At 35.2% G+C, this 18,852-nt stretch overlaps 1 protein-coding gene across 1 annotated transcript in view; it reads right to left on the reverse strand.

Annotated features, from left to right (window-relative positions):
* Positions 1–18,852, reverse strand: part of MSH3 (mutS homolog 3) — a 61,376-nt gene that overhangs the window by 27,092 nt on the left and 15,432 nt on the right. The window contains exons 9-15 of the mRNA XM_063295480.1: positions 17,145–17,257; positions 15,837–15,951; positions 14,324–14,408; positions 11,565–11,674; positions 4,748–4,880; positions 4,039–4,226; positions 3,146–3,314 (exon numbers count right to left, since the gene is read on the reverse strand). Of these exons, the coding sequence (XP_063151550.1) occupies positions 3,146–3,314; positions 4,039–4,226; positions 4,748–4,880; positions 11,565–11,674; positions 14,324–14,408; positions 15,837–15,951; positions 17,145–17,257 (913 nt within the window). The remainder of the gene's footprint in view (positions 1–3,145; positions 3,315–4,038; positions 4,227–4,747; positions 4,881–11,564; positions 11,675–14,323; positions 14,409–15,836; positions 15,952–17,144; positions 17,258–18,852) is intronic.

The raw sequence follows: 18,852 nt of genomic DNA on the forward strand, positions 1-18,852 counted from the left end.
GGTAAGACGCAGCGTTGATCTGGAGGCAGGGCTGGATCTGGCTAGAACAACAGGTAGAGGCTTGGGGTTGGAGACAGGATGGAACTTGGCTGGGGTGGTAAGATGCAGCGTTGATCTGGAGGCAGGGCTGGATCTGGCTAGAACAACAGGTAGAGGCTTGGGGTTGGAGACAGGATGGAACTTGGCTGGGGAGGAAAGACGCAGCGTTGATCTGGAGGCAGGGCTGGATCTGGCTAAGGCAACAGGACGAGGCTCGGAGCTGGGAGCAAGGCACAACTCGGCTAAATTGGGGTGTGAGGAAGGAGGATCCTCAGAGGCAGGAGAAGCTGCCGCTGATTCCATATCGGCTACAGGCGAGGCTCCATTTCTTGGCAAGGACTCTTCTGTGAACGCAGACAGCTCGAAGGATCAGTTGTCTCCAGCAACTTGCTCTTTGCACTGGTGCCTTTTTATCCCATCCTTTTCACACTGTTTCTCCTCTGTAGCCAGTCGTGCTGCCTTCTGCCTGGGTGCTTCTCTGCCTTCCTCTCTCAAGCACTGATTGGAGGATTCAAACCTTCCTCTGGATTCTGCCCAATCAGCCTCTCTCTCTCCTCTCTTTGCCATATGAATCTTTCTTAACATGGATTATCCAGAACTGGACACTATAGTCAAGGTGGTTATATAATACACAAAGGAATGGAACTACTACTTCCTATTATCTGAAATTGTATTTTTTATTTTTGTAGCATATAACTGTTTTTGTTTTTTCTGCAGCCACATAATATTGCTGATTCATTCAGTTAGTCATTCAGTGCAACTACTAAAATCAAACTGAGTAGGCCTTCCATCCAAAGGGAAGATTTATTGATATATGATTAAAAACTCCTAGAACCTGACTATCACACACCTCTTTTGCTTCATCAGATTCATCCAGACTATATCTTACAAAAAGCCAATTTTGTATGACAACAATATAAATAGCAATTGAAATCTGTCAGCCTTACTAGGTAGACCAGACAGATAACGCAACCAATAAAATAATTCTAGTTTATTGTAAAGCTACATTAACAGAATCTTGCTGTCTGAAAGTACAATTCTCCCGCCATCTCCTTTACAGCCCAAGTAACTAGGAAGGGTCTCTTCTGAGCCTCTTGTCCTGCCTACTATCCATCTGCGGGCTATGCTGCCTCTTATCTGATTGTTCCCTAGGTAGTGTTTCTTGACCCATTCTCCCAAGGTCTTTCCCACATACTATTACAACAATTAATGCTGTCATGATTTACCAACCTATACCTGTATCCTACTTTCAAAGAGGAACAGAGTAATTGGATTGCTGCTTGAGGAAAAAAACAGAACCCTAAGGTAAAATCTGGATGAAGTATTGCTAAAGCCAGCACACACATATATGCTCATGGGATTCTGGTGGTAACCAGGCTCATAATAATTATGAAGCAACCATAGCTCTTGTAGTCATCATATTATATATCAAATGTGATCTGTATTTTGAGACATATATTGCTACCACCACTGTTAACAGTTGCTTTCCAAAGGTGTTAATTTATTTTTATAATGAATTATTATCCAAGTAGATGATGTAGTTCACAATAACTGAACAGAACGGACCCAAACATAAATCAGGGAGAGCATTTTTGGAGTAAAAGATGAGATGCAACCCATGACAAATCTCAGTAATGCCTCTAATGTCATACTTGTGGAGCTGCATTAAGATTTCTATTCATTTCTGTTTGTTCCTCATAGTCTGTACATTTGTCTAGAGATACTGGAAACTTTGCGTCATATAAAATTGGCCCTGTATTTTCATGCTCATAAATGCTCACAATTAAAAAAGGTCCTTTTTCAAACATAAAATTATAAAGATAATGAATTGCTGTGAACTTCATGCTTCTAGGCTCTTATCAACTTCTCTCTCCTTTAGCACAGTAATGAAGAATGAAATATTTTTATATCTGCCTTTGAACAATCACAGATTAATATTATGTGTGAATGCAAATTGAAATTACTCTTAAATTAGGCATGTTGGCTGGGAACTTGGAAGTTATAAACCCAACACAATTTAAGGATAGACCAAGCTGGGAAAGGGTGAGTTTATTTTACTTTTGCATTACAACCAAAATCAGTCTGTGTGCAAGGTGTGCTTCTCATAAAAACTACATACTCATTTACAGATAATAAAGTATAAATCCAGGATCCAACATTCAAACTGTGTTTTAAATACTTTTTTTCTAAATCTTGTGCTGTAGACCCAAACCAGGCTTTCTTGCTTATTGAAAAACTGTCTTCTTGAAGTGTTTTAAACTGAATCAAAAACTCAGTAAAGATATCAGTGAATATATTCTAGGTTCTGATATATGCCAATCTGTTACAAAACACTGAGAGCTTAGAAAACTGGAAATATATTACTTTTGTACAGTATTTTGCAAGGAGTTCAGTCCTAAATCCCATGGCCTCTTTGCCAAACTTTTCATCATTTCCTTGTTGTATCTCTTATATAGCTGAAATTGGCCTCAAATAATTTCTCTATTACCATAATTCTAATTCCCCATAGTTAAACAGGGTTCTGGGTAAAGCTTTGTCTTATAATATGTCCTTTTAAAATTTTGTCCTCTTTTGTGTCCTGTACCATATTTCAGCAAATGCATAACTTTTTTACAGTGCTTAGTTCTTATAATTACTGTAACTAATATTCAATCACTGCCAAAGGCGCACTTACAAACAGATGTTGACACTCTGTAACTTACATTATGATGGTTGATGCCTTCAATAAAACTGCCTCAAAGCTTTATTTTCATAACAGAATTTCTGGTACTTTGAAGAAAATGGTTTATTATATTTTAAGTATCTACATATAAACTTACATACTAAACACATTTTTTTTTTAATGTTACTAGTCTTAGGACAACTCATGCCACTGGACCAACTCCTAATCCTGTTGGCATGAGCCACAAGACCAATGACAAGGGATTGTGGAACTTGCACTCCAAACTACCTAAAGGGTACCAAGTTGTTTAGCTCCAGACTACTCAGTGAAGGAAGATAACGTAACTGTTTCTATAAAAACATGATCAGAATTAAATGGTTGCTAAAATTAATTAAATGCTGCACAGACAAAAGTAAAAGATAATGAAGTCAGTATTTTTATTACCTCTTGTCCTGATACTGATACATAATCCACAGAGGAGGAATTTAGCATTCTTCGTACATCTTGAATATGATTCTGGAGCTGACAAAGTACTGCCTGAATCTCATCCTTTCTCTTCCTTATTAAAGGAAAATCATCCAGATCCTTGAACAGTTCAGTTTTGTTCCCAATTCTACAAGAAAATCCAAATTCACTTTTAGTTCAATACCAAACATAGACGTTTGTTTAATACTAACAAAAATTGGCAAATACAGACATATAATAATAATATGATCTAGGTCACTATAATTTAATTGTAGAAAGAAAATGTATAAAAATCCAGAATAAACATTTCTTCAAAAAAACTTCAATACAATTAGTTCAATTGTATATATATAAGCCAAACTAAAGAGAGAGGGTTAATTACAATTTTGTCTCCTTTTCAGAGATTATTGTTAGAAATCATAATCCTTCACAATACTTGATCTTAACCAAAGTCCAAGAAGTGAACTTGCCTGAACTGTGCACTGGCTGGAGGAAGTAGTGTGAGGCACAAGTCATTTCACTTTTGGAAAGGCCAAAAAAGGAGTGGAGCACCCAAGATGGACCACATCCAAACTTCAGCCAGATCAGGAAAATCTGGCACATCAGCACAAAATTAGGTTAGGCTGAGTTAGTCTTAAGAACAACATATAGAATCCAGTGGGGGTTCTAAAAAGCTCTTACAGTATTTTTTTTTAATAGCATCTATGTTAGATTGTGTGTATGTGTGAAGGAATTACAAACAATTTGAGAAAGGTTGGGAAAGGTGAAGAGTACCAAACTTTTGTTACAATCACTACTTGGTTAAAAAAAAGAAGGCACTGCATCCTACTTACATAGCACCAAGAAACAAATTATATGCTTAATTTACTTACTTTGCTGCTTCTTCATTAAGCATGTTTAAATATCTTTTTGTTGAACTAAGCAATTCAGGAATTTCCAAGAGGTTCTTATGCAGCAAGGATGCCCGTACTTGAGCATGTATAGCTGGAACCAGTGCTTTGACTGCTGTTTCCAAGTGAGAGAGTGTGCTTACTACCAAATAGAATTCTTGAACGGAACACTGAAAACAGAAACAATTGTCATTTTAAAAAATCAATCTTGAGGTTACGATAGTCTTGCAGAACCTCCAAACCTAACAAACGAATTGTATTGTATTTTCTGTTGTATTTTCTGCAAGAAACTAAGTTCTAATACTTGAAGAAAGGTTGTTTTATTCTCTTCCTAATTTTGGACATGCACTGAAATATATGCATCCTGATTTCAATTATTGTAGGAAGGGAATTAGTTTAGTTATTAGATATTTGAAATTGGAGTAATTTAAATAAAAATTTAAATCGAATCTAAGTACCACTTCAATACATAGCTTGAAATAGTCAATGAGTTTTAAGGAACCTAGTGTAGCAGAAATATAAAGAAACATGGATGGGTTTTTTTTAAGAGTTGGACACTGCTAAAAGCTAAGATATTTTCAATTATTTTCTGCCTCACAATGTATAAAACAATTCTGCATAACATTTCAAGAAATGTTGCCTGCATTTAAAATGTAATAGGAATATGTTTTTAAATTATCTGTAGTCTTACCTTTTTATGATAAATACTACAGATTCCTCTCTCAACATCTGGAACCTTATGTAAGAGAGATTTGATCTGACCAAGAACACTTGATTCTGAGAAGAGAACTTCAGACACTGCATCAAGTCGGGAATTAATTTCACTGTAAAATGAGGGTTGAAAGAAATAGAGAATAGCACTTTTATGAAATATCTCACATAGCTCCATATGAAATTCCATGTCTTTGTCAGAAATTTATTGGGGAAGAATGATGGCATGGCTACTTAAAGCAGTAAAATATTCTTTTAAGTATTAAAAGAAGTTTTTAAAAATTCATAAAGGAACTTCAATATATTAGAAGATCACAAGAAACATGGTTAATCCAACATGATTCTGATACCTATTGTTCTAAGTGCTGTAAAACAGCCATTATACTATCATATTTTCTTATTAATGTATCTTACCAAATGAACTATGAGCATTTTTTTTTAGTATAAGCAGATAATACTACAACTTTGCCTGTCATTTCTTATATGGATATTCTTTCTCTAATACTAACAAATTTGATTTCTAAAGTTTCTTTAAACAAAAAATTAATTTTGTTTAAACTTTTAAACAAAAAATTAATTTTGTTTAAACTTACATTACATGAACAGTTTAAACAAAATTAAATATAGTCTCTCAGATATTCTCCAACTGATTTAATTAACTTCATTGGATGCAATAAAGTAGATGGCAGTGTAAATATTTTTCCCCAAAGATTTGTGAAAAGCTAAACATACTTTAGCGAACCATGACATAAGTCAGAATTCAACATGTGTGGATGGAATAACACAAACATCTCCCTAGGCAGTTTGTAAATTGCCTTTTTCAGACACAAACATCTCCCTAGGCAATTTGTAAATTGTGTGTGTTTGTGTGTGTGTAAAGGTAGTGGCGTGGGAAGATCCAGCCTCAGTTTGCATACTGTGGCACCAACTGCAGAAACTGGTCAATTAAGATGCAGTAATCACTCCCATGTTCTTCTAAGCAACCAGGCACACTTTCTCCTCTCTTGCCCTTTAACTCTTGAAACAATGGCAATGATACTGTTAAGAGTCCGATAATCAAATCTCTGTATTGGGGTCAGGGTCAGAATCTGTGGTGTACTGTCAAGAACTGTACAGCTTAGTTCTGTTATGACTCTGGTATAACAGTCTGGCTTTCTAGAATTGAGTGCATCTGGAGCTACTGTTGGTCCTCCTTTGATGAAAGTCCATCTGAAAGATTTGTCTTGAAGTTGTTTCTAACATCCTTTTCTTATTATTTAAGGGCTCTTTACTATAATTATTGATTGAAGAACACTCAAGAAAATATGTAGTAAGTTTTGAAATGGTGTGGTCACCGCTGCTGTTTTCTGAAACCTGTCAAGTAAGGAGCCTTGAAAATCAACTGATTCACTATTATGGCTACAGGGGCATCCCAGATGCCATACTGCCAACTTTGCTTTAGGTAATATAGCCTTAAGCCATTCAAGGACTTAAAAAGTCAGTGTAAATGAACTAGAAAGTACGATAGAATCAACCAGCCTGTTAACAAAATGTTTAAGCCATTTTCAGAGTTGTCCAACATATACAAGACATTGCTGGAGTTACCAGAAAATGAATCCCTGAGACTAAGGTCTCTATACAAATTTACAATTTGTAAATCACCCTGGCTTGATAAAAGGCATTCCCTGCTGTCCCTCTAGTAACAATAACGCCCAATGATGAAGTATCATTTTTATCAGTAATACATTACATACTTTACATAGGTACTGGAAGAAACATGCATATTTGATCATGTTATTTACAACATACCAGTTTGAATTAGAGTGTGAAAATATATTGTGACACAGAGTCTATAGGCTGCACTCCTATCCTGCAAGGTTAATCTGCACTTTAAACAGTTCCACATATGGCTATGTTACAGCAGTTCCAATAATCTAACACAAACATTGCATACACTATGCCTGCTGTAATCCTCAGTATTAAAAAAGGGGAAGCAGGAGGGGAAGGGTCAATAGACATACTTTAATATCAAGTGACCTATTTTTTCCACCTCTCACAGAATCATGTTTTGAATGTTTATACTGTCCCAAGAATAACACACGTAGGGGATTATCTTCAGAAGAAGTATGTCAACATAAAAAGGCAGTTTTTAATGCTTTTTTACTTCGCTTCAGTTCTGTGACAAATAGAATATAGCAAATATTATCAAAAGCTAGCAATTCAAATGACATTATTTTCATTTTATCTGGTATTATGCCTATACTATAATAATCTATGTTTAATAAAATCTACATTTAAAACAAAACTGAATTATGTAAAATTGTAGTATTTAGATTAAAATATTTACACATTTTTTTATTCATCTTGAAATGCAATATAAACCTGATTTCAAGCTGGATACAGTGACAAAGTAAGACTAGTTGCAAAAATAGTGAATATCCACTGAATACAACAAATGCTATAAAAAAACCATTGTGAATAGTCATTTTGTAAGTATTGATCTATGTAGATGTTTAGAGGGACGCGGTGGCGCTGCGGGTTAAACCTCTGAGCTGTCGATCGGAAGGTCGGCGGTTCGAAACCGCGCGGCGGGGTGAGCTCCCGTTGTTAATCCCAGCTCCTGCACACCAAGCAGTTCGAAAACATGCAAATGTGAGTAGATTAATTGGTACCGCTTCGGCGGGAAGGTAACGGCGTTCCGTGAGTCATGCTGGCCACATGACCCGGAAGTGTCCTATGGACAAAGCCGGCTCCAAGGCTTAGAAACGGAGATGAGCACCGCCCCCTAGAGTCGGACTCGACTGGACTTTACGTCAAGGGAAACCTTTACCTTTTTATGTAGATGTTTAAGAATAGTCAAATCAATACTGAAGTTCTTTGTATTCTTATGATAAAGACCTCCTTTGGGGCCCAGTTGATAAAATTGTTACTGATAAACTTTGAATATTTGTAAGTTGAGGACTACCTGTATTATTTCTCTATCTTCCTTGTGCAACAGATCAACGATCTATTTATAAATAAAGTACTCTCTCCCCAAACCCTTACTTTGCATTCCTTACCAGTCTCATCTCATTCTGAGCGTTATTCTTCCTAACTTCAAGCTTCCAGTTTGTATTCCTCCTTAGTTGTCAGCCCCTTCTTCAATTTCCTATTATCTCATTTTTGCTTCTCAGCTTGCCATGGGGCTTGCTCATCATATATACAGGCTGTAATGATTGCCTGAACCCAAATAAAACGCTCAGACTCCAAATCAAAGTTTAGGTTCTGATTTTATTTAGAATAGAGTGCAAACAGAAAGAAAGCTGAGAATGAGAAAAGCGCACCTACAGTCAAACTAAATAGCCCCGCTTCAAATGACGTCCCACCCCCCCCTTCATTCATACAATTCCACATTCCCAGGTGCTCCTAACGAGCTCTGCTGATCAACGGGCAGAAAGACCTTGACATTAAAGAGATAACCCAAACACATTCCTCCACGGCTGAGGCAAACAGAACTTTCTATACAAGGTTTATCAGCAGCACCCTCCCAGCCAGGAACGCGCATCAACACTCTGGCATGCGAACCGTTACGATGTTCAGCAACATTGAAACAGGGAACATGACACAGGCCTCTTAAAGCAGATCCTATTTTTCCTTCTCACAGGGAAAGGCACAGAAAACTCCATGACTGAAAGTAGGCTTGATCCTGGCTTCCCGGTCTTATTCCAATATTTTCATAATTAAAACACATGTGCACCTAATTGTTACTAGGGATGTTTTGATTTTTCCCTTCTGAATGAAGCAGTGCATGTTCTTGATGGAAGCAAGTATGGTTTGCAAAGTCAGAAAGGTATAGAGTGGAATGTGAATGGTTCTGGTATAAACTAGATGTACCTCTATTTCTTTTCCTTATCTCTTACTTATTTCATGTCTTTGGTGAATTGTTTCTTACTATTAGTCTGCACTCTGCAAAAAAGGGAATAGTGTGGTGAGTATGTTTATATGGGATTCAGGTAGCTTGTTCTAAGGTCCTGAAGTTTTGCAGTAACAAACACGGATGGCATAAGTATTTATCTTTTAAGAACAAAGGAACAACAGCTTCTTTTTCTAACTAGAAGTATGAAACATATATGTGAGGAGATTACTAAGTAAATCTCTGAATTTGAACTACAGTGGCAAATAACAGAAACTGACCTCCCTTGCACATAACAGAAAGTTAACCTAAAGCCCCCAAAACTCCCAATTCATGTGAGTCAGAAAGATTTCCTTTCTTTTTTCCTCAACCCTCTAAGTAAAACACTGAGAATTCTGTGAGGCTACACTGAGAATTCTGTGAGGCTACAAACATGTTTTCTACTGCTATCACTCAGTCTCTTTCTAGAACAGTTTTTATGGAACAACTTTTTTTCAGAGCTGTTGAACAACACTAGTGAAAATATTCATGAATGCATTTCGGATGATTATGTGTAGAATACAGATCCATCTCCAATCTGTTAAATGACAATCAAGGACTTTTGTTATGCATGAATGAAGTGCAATTTCAGCAACATGTGCCAAGAAAAAGAGTAAATCAATTAGAAGAGATGAACTATTACTCATGTATAGATTCAAGTACAATAGAACAGATACCACAGAAGAGTAAGATGTGCTGATAATGATGTTGCTTTGTGAGTTCTAATAAACTATAACTTAAAGCATAACTTCTACAAAGGTCCATATTTATGATCACCTTGAAATGTAACACTGACTTGAAATAAGTAATTTGTTAGCATTTTCTATAATGAAGATTTCGTATCTGAATCCTTACCAACTAAATGATCTAAAAACAACCAGTAAACATCTCTGAGCAATGCAGAAGTTAATAACTGGACTATAACAATCTGGATTTTACCTGAATCACTACATGTGTCCTAGGAAGTTAGCACTAATTCAGAGTCCTAAATGTTCTTTTGTTTCTTATATCAATGGTTCTATACAACATGGGATACATGTTTGTTTCTTCATTCATTCTGTACTGAACAAAAAGACCCTTTATAGGTCACCATCCAGTGCACTTCCTTGTTCTTTTTATAAAAATAATCTTCTAGTCAAGCTTTTCCTCTTCTAGTTTTGTATTCCTGTACTGCTGGATTCAGTCCTATAGTTCAGGTAGAATTATATTGCATAGGCTATTTAATACATTACCTAGAATAGGATTTCATTGCTCCCATATCACTTCTATTACAACAGATTATATGACTTTATGCCAGCAACATCACAATATTAAATTGGCAACACTGAAGGTCCGTAAAGGCAACACAACAGACCAGCCAAATGCCTTCTAAAATGTGTTTTTACATTGCTTATGGAAGACAATGAAACATTTATTGTATATAAAGCTCATTCCATAACTATGAAAATCTGTACTGCCTTCTCTGAACTAGTTCATCTCCCTCAGCTAGTGAGATGAAATGTCTGAAATACATTTTTTTTAAATGGCTCTTCAGATCTCTATTCTAGAACAGTAACATCTGCCTATCCAATAGGGTCAAGCAGGAGGGGCTCTGTCCACATCCCAATAGTTCAGGGGGTGCCAGCTACAGGGGTCATGGAAGCATGCCTTCTCTTTTGCTATCCCTCTCATCCCTTCCCCAGACATTCATATTGCCCCTAAAGACCCTAAAGACCATATCCATGTTTTGCCTCCCTTTATGTGCTGGATTACCAGTATCTTCATATATGAGAGCATATTTATTGCTCGTTTACTAAGTAATATGTTTACAGTGCCTAGAAAAAGAAGAGGTTCACCCATATGTAATTAAATCCATAGCCACGCTATTATAAGATGCCATTATTTCTAATATCTTTTAGCATCATAGCTACCCCAACTCTGCTTCTACATCAAAAGTTTGTATGATACTAATTGCTGATCTAAAAATCAGTACATTTGACCATGGAAAAGTATTAAATCCTTGGTCTGGGTAAGCTCAGTCCAACACTGGATCAGCAACTGGATCATATTGATATATTGGCCTTTCTTTCATCAGTTAAGAATCCACTCACACATTTTCCTCAGATGTCTTTAAACTATTTCTTTTTACAAATTCTCAGCAACATTACTATTGTATCTAGACGAGGCTTTAGTCATAGATATTCCTCTTGGGAAGAGATGAGCCATCCAGCATGGTTTTATAATGATTCTGAACTACAATTATAGCACATTTAGCTGCAACCACAGTAATTCATCATAATATGTTAGGAGAGGAAGCTGGTTGAATACACACTGATTAGGGGGGAAAATCAGCTTTTCTTGATATGTTACTGTAAATAAATTGCTGACAGGTCAGTATTTTACGTAACATTCCACGTTTGGAAATTTAGCCATCAAACACCAACCATCAGGCACTGAACTCTCTTCCTTAAGGATGTGTTCATGCCCAAAAACCAGGTTTACATTCCATCACCCTGACACACACTTATATTAGGGAAGCAGCCTCAATGGAACTTTCTTTGAGGAAGTATATATGAAAATTTATTACAAAAATACTTCATGCAGTTTTCTGACTGCTACTGCCCAACTCTCTGTTAAGAGTAAAATATAAATAATAAAAAATGGTGAAACAGTATCATTATATTTTTAAAGGAGGTAATCAAAACACATTCATACACTAATAAGATTGTTGGAAATTCTCTTTCTGATAAGAAAGACTGAGTGACAGAGTTGGTTTGAATGCCAAGACTTGTTTCTCTAAGCTTGTAGAGCTCAACTCACCAAGCTTCTTACAAAATAAGAGACAAAAAGAATGGTACTCAAAAGTTAAGTACATTTGAGCTGATCCATATCAGCTATTTGTAAATACCTGGATTTCAAGAGAGGTTGCGTCACCCACTTCTTTAGTTTTCGTCGTCCAAATGAAGTTTTTGTATGATCCAAGATCCAGAACAGGCTGCCTTTTGTTTTCCTATCAGTCTAAAATAATTATGGGCATTTTAATTAACAAATCAGAGCACAAGTTCAATATAAAATATGAATAATGTAAAATAGAAATCAACTCAAATTGTTAATTCTGGAGGGATGAATACATGGTAGAAATAAATATTTTTTAGACATATCAAACATTAACAGAATCAAAAATCATGCAACCCAATAGTTAAACATCTGCTTCCAAAAATATTATTTCCTGGTTTCTTTTTAGCTCCCCTAAAAATAGTTTACACTGGTTATACACTTGAAAAGAGTAATACTAGTGATACTTTATATATTTTAAAAAGTCTGGATAAAATATGACTCCAAGAGTTCTTTCATGCTGTCTCTATTAGTTCTACATATTCCCATCATCTATGACTGCAACCTAATGACAGGAGAAGCCCAGCAATATTCTTAAAGCAATAGGTTTCCAATTTTCCACCATAAAATTATAAATATTAAGTATTTATACATTTATAAATAAATAGTAAATATTCCAAAAGCTCTGGGAATAATTTCTTCACAGAACTGCAAACAGTATATCTAAATAACAACAACAACAGCACTTTTGCTTTTTCATTATATGCAAATCATTAGGATAGACATAGAGATGAAAATGACTAACATGTCTCACTTCTAATCCAAGAAAATGTTTAACCAAGACTCTCTAATTAGACTGTTTTAGAAGAGGGTGTCACAGTTCATCATCCACTCAGTTCATTTTGTCAGGAGAGGGGAGACCAGGAGCTGTGTACTGAATCTTGCATGTCTAATTCAGTAGTTCCATGGCACAGCTCTGTAGAACCATGCTCCACTATTTCCAACTAGTCCAGGCCTAGGATCCAACACAGAGACAGAGCTTCAAAGCCCAAAGAATGATGACACCATTGCTAAAGAGCAGAGAGACAAAGAAGTGCTTGATTGCTTGGAAGCCCACCTTAGGAATAAAGTTCCCAGGTACTTCAGCATGAGTAATCACTTCTGATCAGTGCCAGTTGTACTCAGTAGAGGCCAGGAGTTTCAAGTATAAAGGTCTCTTTGTAAGGAAAGTAAAGCACTGGAACATGTATGGTAGATTGATGCAGAACTCTGCTCTGTCCAGATTTCTCAGCCTCTGAGAGAACATAGACTGTACAAGTGCTGAACCTTGATTCTGACCCTTAAATTTGTGACTTGACCATTGTACTGCTGATTCTACCATAAATCATGTATGCTTTTTGGGACTGCCAGATTATCTGAACAATGCTCTTTATTGTTTCAATACATGAAACCCAGTAAAGGTTAGAAGGTAAAATCTTATGAAATATTTTGCCCAAGTCTTTTTGTTAGTCTATTCTCCTTAATCTGAACAGGAACACTTTGGGGAATATTGGTGAAATGAATGCACATTTAACCCCTTCTGGTTGCTTACCCATTGAACCAATCCCTAATCCAGTTTTTCAATTCTCTTTCTAAATCTTTTCATTTCCAATCCATTCATTTACTTTCTGATCCTTCCTCTACAATTCCTACATGTTTCATATAACTCTGTTAAAAAAGTAAAAACATAATTATAGCTATTCATGTCTAATTTCTAAATAAATTATAGCTAATTAATTTTTAAATTTTACTTAATAGGTAATGAAAAACTCCTTCAGTTTTCAAATCGTACCTCAGATTCATCCTCCTAATCAGTTCAAGGAAAATCTACCTCTTTTCTGAATCAAGTCTCATCAAGCTGAATCTTGTACTTTGCTAACACTCAGTCTTCTACTCAAATATATACTTGAACTTAAATTACAGTCATTTCAGAAAAGTAACTCCACTGTGAATATCCAGCCTATGCAGTGGATCAAGCCTATGCAGTGGATCAAGATTCCTCCATCTATTACTACTAATTGATGCCTCCTACTAGACTTTGAGATGGAGAGGTGTCCCATGAATAGAATTATATTTCTTCAAATACTATGAATGCAGGCTCAAAGAAAAACAAAAACAAGTAATTGCCTGCCAAGATCACCCCCAAGTCATACTGAATGTGATTGCTGAAAGTGCTGTTTCTTATTAAGTCACTCAATAATTGAAATACAGACTATTTTTAAATGTTAACATGGTATTGTTAAGGAATGTGAGGAGTGGGAAGAGAAAATTTAGATCCACAGGCCCAAACTCTCTACCAAGCGAATTAGTGGAAATTATTAAAATACAGCAAAATCTTAATTTTCTAGATATCCATTGAAGATTTTGCAGGACTTCTGTCATGTAGTCCCAAATGACATAATTATGCAAATGATATAATCTATATCATTTGTATATTTATATTGATGCAAATTACAGACATTCAGATTTAACAGATGTTTTGAGTTTAATATTCAGCCGCTTCTCCTGAATGGTCCATTAAACTGAGAATTTACTGTATATGAACTTACACCTTTCTTTTTCTGATTCCTTCTTAATGGCCTAAGTAATACATGGGCTTTAGGGCTGACTGATCAGAACATACATATATTTAAGAATTACCTGCTTCTAGGGTGAAGCATTTGATTAAATTTTACTTAACTGAAAAATGGGTGACATGTATATACAGACCAGAAAAACTGGGAAAAAATGATTTAATGTAAAGCTTTAATTCACAAAGTACATAAATACATAAGATGAATAATTCTTCCTTACTTGATTCTGCAAGATTTCAAGATTCTTTAATGTAGCTCCATTTAGTGTCATATATTCATCTTCACTTGATAACTTTTTAAAATTACTTAAAGAAAAAAAAATCATTTATAGTAAAGATACAAAAAACCATTGGCACTCTAAATAAAAGCCCCTTAACTTTATATGTCACAAGAAAAAAGCATTAAACTCAGAGTAGGAGAAATAGCCATCAAAGAACATGTGATTCATTTTACTGACATTAAAAAAACATTAATATTTATAATTTTAAATTCATGCTAAAATTTGCAAAATTCAACAATGCTAGTAACTTTCTTTACTTTTTTGGGAGGTGTCATGTCATGTTTCCTGTCTCCTATACATTTCTTGAGTTTCATTTTCACAGTAAATTTAAACAGCCTCATAGAGGAGTTGACTGAGCTAATATACTTCATATGGAATTGAAGACAATCAATTCCTAAGCTACATTCAAGCTGGGTCAAAGGAACTGTGAACCTAAAATCAGAAACCAAGAGTTAAAAGGCAAAGCCAGGAAACTCATGACTAAAGAGGAAAAGAAGACTGACCTAAGGACACCCTAAGATAGAGAACCTTCCAGAACTCAGAAATGTCTTGCTGGCCAACCAAGTGTTAACAGGAAGTCCTTTTATAGTCAGTAGTCCTTTCTGTCCTTGGGACTTCAGCAAATTTTCCCTCTAAATCATAAGCTTGCACTCAGCTAAATTTGAGAATCTGGGACAGGGAGAAGAAATTAAAGCCTTTTCATTGGTCCTGAGAAGCAAATAAAGATGAATGTGAGGTTTTGCCAGCACATATGCCACTTGAATTCTGCAGCATTAGAAGCAGCAGACTCATCTGGCTATTTTCCAAAAATTAGTTAGCTCTGTAGCCAATTGTAGAACCTTTCCTACTAAGTTCATTATTATAGTCTACGTAGTAAAAGATCTTGTGCTTTTGTTTCACTTCAGCAGTTTGGCTGAATATTTACCCTATGACCTATGTAATAATGCCTTAAGTAATACTTTCATTTCTCTATTATAATGTTGCTTTTGTTTTCATTACTTTTTAATATTTTTTTACTATTGCTTTTTCTGACATACTGTGGGATCGCGTATAAGGACTAGAAATGGGGTGTGTGTGTATTTGTCTTTGAGCCATTCTTGACTCCTTGCAACTACATAGGCAAGTTCATGCAGTTTTCTAGGCAGCATTTTCAGAAATCATTTGTCAGTAACACTGTGGTCATGAAATTGTAAAAATAATTTACACATTACACTGAGGGATATATATAAATATATACACTATATGTCTAACCTAATTGAATTGCTGATGCCATTAGTAGGGAACATAGTTTTACAATTCTAAAATTCTTCTACTTCTAAATATATTTTTCATGATAACTTGGATATCACAACTACAGTGCACTTATATTGTGAAAAAATACCTGCCAAATTATGTAAAGCAATGTAACAATGATTTGAGTTATCTAAAATTATCTAAAGTTAAAATTATTTACCTGGGGTTGTAGAGTATCTTCTCTAAATTGAATTCTTTAAGATACAAGATTACAGCAGCCAAGGAGCACAACACTGGCTTATCAAATTTTAAAATCTGGGACAATGCTTGGCAACCTGGAAAAAAATAGTCATATTTCAGCACTTAAATTGCAACTTTTTATAAAATCCACTTTGTTGGAGTTATAATAGCTTCCAGAAACAGTTTGCAGCCAGTTCTCCGAAGTGGCATCTTAATCATCACTACTAAAAACTATTGCTTTACCTACCCTATAGGTCTGCATAGGACAGCAAGTATCCCATAGTGATGTATTAATTATAAGCGACTCTGGGCGGTTTACAAATAAGGCAAACAAGAATAATAAATTGCTGTTTCTATATCCCATATAAAAATATTTTACAACTGCAGCCCTATACCCATTTACCTGTAATTAAACACCATTTAATTCAATGGAACTTATTTTTAAGTAGACAAGAATAGGACTGCACATTTACATTGATTTTATTGGCAACTGGAGACATGTCAACAGTAACAACATTTAATAGTAAGCCTCTACACATCTTGGGGAAGAGTGTAAAACATACTTAGCAATTGTAAGCTTAGCTGCAATAAAGTTTATGGAAGCTGAGGAAATCTAATGGAAATATCCCTTACTTTCCGACTGACTTTATTGGAAGAACTACAGATTCCTCCCTGCCACTCATCCATAGCTGCTGAGTGCACATAGAATTCAGTGGCTCCTGCATCCTTGAATTCTCTATTGACTATTAGAAACTGTGCATCATTTTCTGGACTACCAAAGAGCTGTGATCCTACAAATTTACCTTATCTTGGATTAAGTTTTATTGAACTCATCTGTGTTTACCTCACTGTAAAATACTAACAAATTAATTTCATAACAGCTGATTTCTAAAAATATTTCTAAAAGACAGGATTCCTGGTGCTGATGCTTTTTTCAAAAATATGGATCAACATACTATTCAAATTACTAGGGTAAAGATAAATTTTTGAATTAACTTTATGTTTTGATTTAAGGCATTTCTAAACAAGAATTAACTTCTGTTGGCTCTAAAGAAACAGAAAATAACAAAACTTTTTTCTGCTACTAAAACACCGCTGTAGGAAAACATTTAAGAAATATATAACTATCTCTACTCTTAAAAAGTATTAACTTAGTAAATTTAAACAAATATTTTGTAAATTATGTCAAGCTAACATGACACAATGAAGTTTTACAAAATAATCAGGTCACCTTTAATATATGCAAACATTAATCAGATAAACCTCTAGGACTTTCTGGATTAGGTACCTGTGCCATCAAGTATCTGACTGCCATAGAAATCTGTAATCATCTTAAAAGCACTTCTGTATTCAAAATGTTCATTTTTCATTCTTTCAATTCGTATTCTGTCATCTTGTAAACTGTAAAAAATAGGTATTTTCAACTTTACTATGCTGTTACAACTAAACAATACCAAAAGCTCTCCATATTGTACTTCAATATTCACAAATACATCAAGATTAACAACTATTTTGCCCAAGTGAAACTTTTAAAATCAAGTTGGTCTGAAAGGTGACCTTTCCTTAATGCATTTTGAAAGGATTCACTTTCAACAAATTCAATTCCAGAGAAGTTTAAAGTTCTGAATTTGGACTTTAAATGTTATTCTCCTTCCTCTAGCTAAGCCCTGCATTATTTACATTTCTAAAAGAATGACATTAATTGTACTATTATTTTGTTAGTTTGACTAACCTGATGTGAAAGACTCAAGATAGGAACATCTTGTTACCTAATTTGTTTTCACACCATTGAAATAAAAGCCTCTTCTTTAATTTGTAAAGCAAATGGTGTCAGATATTAGACTATCTCCCTATCTCCCTCTTCCGACCAGTACTGACCCCAACTAGATTTCAGAAGCTAGGACATGCTTACTCGGCTGATGCTGTTGGCAGAGTGCTAGAAAGCATTTGGCCCAGGAGAGATCAGAAAAGTCACACACCAGGCATTTCTATAAAAATAATTGTATTTACAGAAAACAAACATATTTAAAGGCTGTTTGCTGAGAGGAGAGATTTCTCTCAGCTGCATATTCTCTGCAAGCCTACACAGAAGGGAAACTGAAACTAAAACAAGTTCAGGCAAGTTCCTCCCTTAGGCAATTCAACCATTAACACATGAAAAGGGGACAATTAAATTCAACCTCTTCATCCGTCAAAATGATTAGTTACCATAGTAACCTTAATCTGTAGTAGAAAACATATCAACACTCCCCTTTTTATACTACAGAATAAGATGCAAACCAATTTTCTTTGACAACTCTGTCTTTCCATTCACAATATTTTAACATTATCTCTCCTTTGGTTTAACAGAAAGCTACCATCCTTCTCCCTGTGTATTTTCAAACCTAGGTTATTTGTTACAGTTCCAAGGTTTTTTAATGTGAAATGGCTTTTCATGCAGGCTTCAAAATCAAGCCTTTGTTTTTCTGTTGATGTAAACAGCAGCAAATCATCAACATAAATGCATAGATACATACAGCCTTGTTTGTCTTTCTTCATATATACACATGGATCTGCTTTTCCTTCTTCAAAACCAAAATTCTGCAGTTTTTCATCTAATTTTTGGTTCCAGGATCTAGCAGCTTGTTTTAACCCATAGATTGACTTCTGCAGTTCACAGACTAGATTCTCTCCTTTTTCATAGCCAGGGGGTTGCTGCATGTATAATTTGTGGTCTAAATCACCATAGAGAAATGCAGTTTGAATGTCATAGTGGTGAACTGACATTCCTTTGAGTGCAGCAATTTTTAACAGTAATCTAACTGATTCACCTTTAGTAACTGATGCAAAAGTCTTGCCAAAGTCTAAATCTTTCCTTTGAGTGAACCCTTTTGCAACTAACCTTGCTTTATATTTTTGGATTTTGCCATCAGCATCCCTTTTCAGTTTGAAAACCCACCTGCAACCTAGACAGCGTTCATTGGCAGGTAGATTTACCAGTTTCCATGTTTTATTTT

The sequence above is a fragment of the Candoia aspera genome, chromosome 2 (assembly GCF_035149785.1).
Source record: "Candoia aspera isolate rCanAsp1 chromosome 2, rCanAsp1.hap2, whole genome shotgun sequence".
Lineage (NCBI taxonomy): Eukaryota > Metazoa > Chordata > Lepidosauria > Squamata > Boidae > Candoia > Candoia aspera.